Source organism: Cavia porcellus, unplaced genomic scaffold, assembly GCF_034190915.1.
Source record: "Cavia porcellus strain 051 isolate PalLab524CR breed Dunkin Hartley unplaced genomic scaffold, mCavPor4.1 scaffold_3, whole genome shotgun sequence".
Taxonomy (NCBI): Eukaryota; Metazoa; Chordata; class Mammalia; order Rodentia; family Caviidae; genus Cavia; species Cavia porcellus.
This window is the reverse complement of record NW_026947486.1, coordinates 28,481,508-28,485,388: the sequence shown is the minus strand read 5'-3', so window position 1 is coordinate 28,485,388 and position 3,881 is coordinate 28,481,508. Positions and strand designations below refer to the sequence as shown.

The window sequence follows — 3,881 nt, the reverse complement described above, 5'->3', positions numbered from 1 at the left end:
CATAGGGGAATTACTGAAAACATAAAAGACGATTTCTTGGAAGACAGGAAGCACACGAAGCGGTCCTGAAATGGCAGAAGAGGAGTTGCACTTTAGAAACAAGGGGCTTTCAGACAAAAAAAAAAAAACAGAAAACGCCAAACCTTAACAGGCAAGTAGTGGGCTACACTGAAATACGTTTCCGAAAGAGGTGGAGCCTGGACAAATGGTTCCTCCTGCCATCCCAGCCCTTGCTGGGGAAAGGAACTGCAGTGGGGGTGGGTGTGTTGGGCAGGAAGGGGAGGCCTCTCTACTGGCAGGAAGCTGCGCTACGAGAAGAGGGAGGAGACTGCAGCGACAGCAGAGGCTAGTGGAAGCCCAGGGTGGCAGAAGGTCCGCCGCTACCAAGAGGAAGAAGGACGCCCCCACAGGCTTAACACCAGGGAATCATCCTGTTTTACCGGCCCCGCCGCCGGCATAGATCCCTCCTCGCCTAAGAATCCTCCCCTTTCAGCGCTGGCAAGCACACATTCTACTGGATAGTAGCCCGCTGATCTTCCTTCTCAACAGGCTCTTAGCAGAGGCTGCAGCAAGGTGTCCGAATTGGGCACGTAAGGCTCGCGAATCCCTGCGGTGGACGCCCAGCAGGGCAAGACAATTGGTGGGGACCAAGAAGAAGAAGGGGGATGGGCTGGAATCCGGCAGGAGATAAGGGGTAGAGTTGGGCGCCAGGCTTTGAGTGGGGTGGGGGAATGCCGTGGGCAACAGGAAAGGGAGTGGCTTTAGAAACCACGCAAGGATTTGAAAATGAGCTCAGGAAAGCAGGAGAGGTGGGCACCAGGGAAACCACTGAAGTGAGCAGGGGTCAAGTGAGTCATCTGGGGCACTCACACAGGACAGTGGGGCTTTGACAAGGTGGAGAGATAGGTGATTTGCAGAGGCTCTAGAGTGGACACCAGGGGCAGTTCAAAAAGTGGGTACTGAAAAAACAGAAGTTTCTCTTTTCCCTTCTGAGATTAGAGTTCTTACTCCCAGGCAGCACTACCTTCTCTCCAGCCCTTCACTCCAGCTTGAAGGGGGGACTAAAGGGAGGAGGGACTGAGAGTGAGAGAAAAAAGAGAAGGGGGAGGGGAGACAGAGAAAGAGACAGAGAGAGATACAGAGAGAGAAGGAGAGAGACAGAAAGAGACAGAAAAAAAGATTGAAAGAACTAACTGCAGGCAGCTGCCAGTATACTTAGCATTGCTGGCAGGCTCCAAGGGAAACAGCATTAGGCTCAAGAACAGAACCATCACTAAGGGTGAAGTTGACCTTATGGCATACTGGGTGTTTGCCTGTATCCTGTCTCCTTGTCTTTGCAGGCATGAAGACCTCCAACACACAAGAGGCCGAAGGACAACAAACCAGATCCTCTGCAGGACGAGCCACTGGGTCAGCAAACTTCACAAAGAAGAAATCATCCCAGAAGAGGCAGAGAGGCAGACCTTCATCCCAGCCCCGCAGAAACATCGTGGGCTGCAGAATTTCTCACGGATGGAAGGAAGGCGATGAGCCCATCACCCAGTGGAAAGGGACCGTTCTGGATCAGGTGCCTATAAATCCCTCTCTTTATCTAGTGAAATATGATGGAATTGACTGTGTCTATGGATTGGAACTTCACAGAGATGAAAGAGTTTTGTCTCTTAAAATTCTTTCCAACAAGGTGGCATCATCACAAGTTAGTGACGCCAACCTTGCAAATACCATAATTGGCAAAGCAGTGGAACATATGTTTGAGGGTGAGCATGGTACCAAGGATGAATGGAGGGGGATGGTCCTAGCCCAAGCACCTATCATGAAAGCCTGGTTTTATATTACCTATGAGAAGGATCCTGTCTTGTACATGTATCAGCTTTTAGATGACTATAAAGAAGGTGATCTCCGCATCATGCCAGAGTCCAGTGAGTCTCCACCAGCAGAAAGGGAGCCAGGAGGAGTGGTTGATGGCCTAATAGGCAAACATGTGGAATATACCAAAGAAGATGGCTCCAAAAGAATCGGCATGGTTATTCACCAAGTAGAAGCCAAACCTTCTGTGTATTTCATCAAGTTTGATGATGACTTTCATATCTATGTCTATGATTTGGTGAAAAAGTCCTAAATGTTGGGGTAAAATTTCCCACATTTGTGGAAATAAATCCATAATTTGTAGACATGCCAAAAAATGCTGCTTTTTACTGTATTGAAAGTCTAGGGGTACCTGATGACCAGCATAATTGTAATTTTGTTCTGAAAAATACAAATTTATGTGGATGTGACATGCTGTGTATAGGCACTTTCTCTTAAAAAGTTTGGGTGTGTTTGGTGGATGGGGCATGAAAAGAAGGAACAGCTGTCAATTGAGTCTGTGAATAAAGTGCAGCAAAGAAACTATCATCATTCATCTGAAAATGGACTGGCCTTTAGCTGGTCTGGTTAAGGGGGGAGGGCGTTGGGGGGGACTAGTTATGGGCTGTAGGGAAAGAGAGAGGATGAGGCCACTGTTTAAGAACAGGAGAAAAGGGATCAGGAAGAAGGAGGCTTCCCGGAAGAGGTACAAACTATGAAGGGGAAACATCCAGGTGGGAGAATAGCAAAGGATAACAGAGAGTGAGATCTTGGAGCTTGGAGGAAAGCAAAATGAACTGAGTAGAGAGGGCCACAAGGATGGTCACAAGAGGTCCAGTTGGTAGGGATCTGGAGAGAGTTCTAAGACATACAGAGAGAGAGACAGACAGACAGGCAGAGTCTGTCATAGGTATCAGGCCAGAAAGGAGGGGATACTGAGCAAGGGAGAATTCTAAGAAGAAAGACTGATGAGGGGATGAGAATAGAGTAAAAGAGGTGTGGAGAGTGGGGTTCGTAAGGGATTTTAGGCTCAGGAATCAGTTGGACTCCTGGCAGTATCCACATTGACCTCTGTGGCTTTGTGCACAAAGAAAGTGACAACTGTCTAAGAAGGCAAGTATGAAAGTTCTCTAGAAGGGCATTTTGGTGGGGATGATTCAGATGAGTTAAGCAGGAGGCAAGTTTATACCTGTAAGGCTTTTCTTGTTTCAGGGAGTTTGTGCCACATCTGCGGAGCAGAACCTCAATTCTCAGCCTAAACTCACACGGTTCTCCATAAACTGGGCTGTGGGAGAGTATGCTATGCAGGAGAATGGAACCTTGCTGAACCCAAGTACAGCAGTCCCATCACTGGTCTTCCTCTTGCTGGGGCATCACAGGATAGAGCCTAATGTCTGTCAGGGCATGAGGAATACTTTGACGGTCCATGCTTCTTTCAGCATCTGCCTGAAACCTCATTTGGCTGCACCAAAGGGAGGTTCTCACACACTAGAAACTCCCCTTCTCTCTTGACCCTCACCCCCAAAGCTTCTGGCTATTTACATCTCACTTATAATTCTTCAACAGTGTTGATGCCCCCGCAAACCCGTGGGGAGCAGTATTGCAAATGTGTACAACTCTTTCTTTCCAGGTGATGTAGTTGCCGTGGAAAGCTGGCCTGGGAAACGTGATTTTGTATAAGTAATTAGTTTGACTGTATAATGAATGCTACATGGAGCTGTTGTGGACAAAAGGAGTGGCAACCACAATAAAGTCCCTCAGAACTGTGGTGTCCAGTGCATGGGTTCATGTGTTTTTTTTCCTCTTTGTCTTATCTTTATAGAATCCTCTTCAGATCCCTATCAAAGTCCTTTCTCTTGATTTTGTACCTCCACCCTGTACTAACTATACTTCTGTTCCCACAGAAGAAGTGTCAGTAGATTGCTGTTTCCTAAGCTTCCCTAACTCCATGCATAGCTGGGGGTGGTAGTGTGGTATAGCCAAGGACATTCCAGACGTTTAAAGAAGTTAGTAAATCCAGTTCATTCTGTCTAACT

The 3,881-nt window shown here is 47.5% G+C and overlaps 1 protein-coding gene across 3 annotated transcripts; it reads left to right on the top strand.

The window, feature by feature from the left end:
• The first annotated feature begins 294 nt into the window (after positions 1-294).
• LOC100721650 (spindlin-2) lies at positions 295-3,620 on the top strand. Of its 3 annotated transcripts, none has more exons than XM_013156110.3 (2): positions 295-590; positions 1,341-3,620. In XM_013156110.3, exon 2 carries the CDS (start codon positions 1,343-1,345, stop codon positions 2,117-2,119), a length of 777 nt encoding a protein of 258 aa, XP_013011564.2. In that variant the 5' UTR covers positions 295-590; positions 1,341-1,342; the 3' UTR covers positions 2,120-3,620. The 3 variants fall into 3 exon arrangements, with proteins under 3 accessions (XP_013011564.2, XP_013011561.2, XP_003461797.2); XM_013156107.3 differs by having other exon boundaries at positions 295-694; XM_003461749.5 differs by having other exon boundaries at positions 297-640.
• The last annotated feature ends 261 nt before the right edge of the window (positions 3,621-3,881 follow it).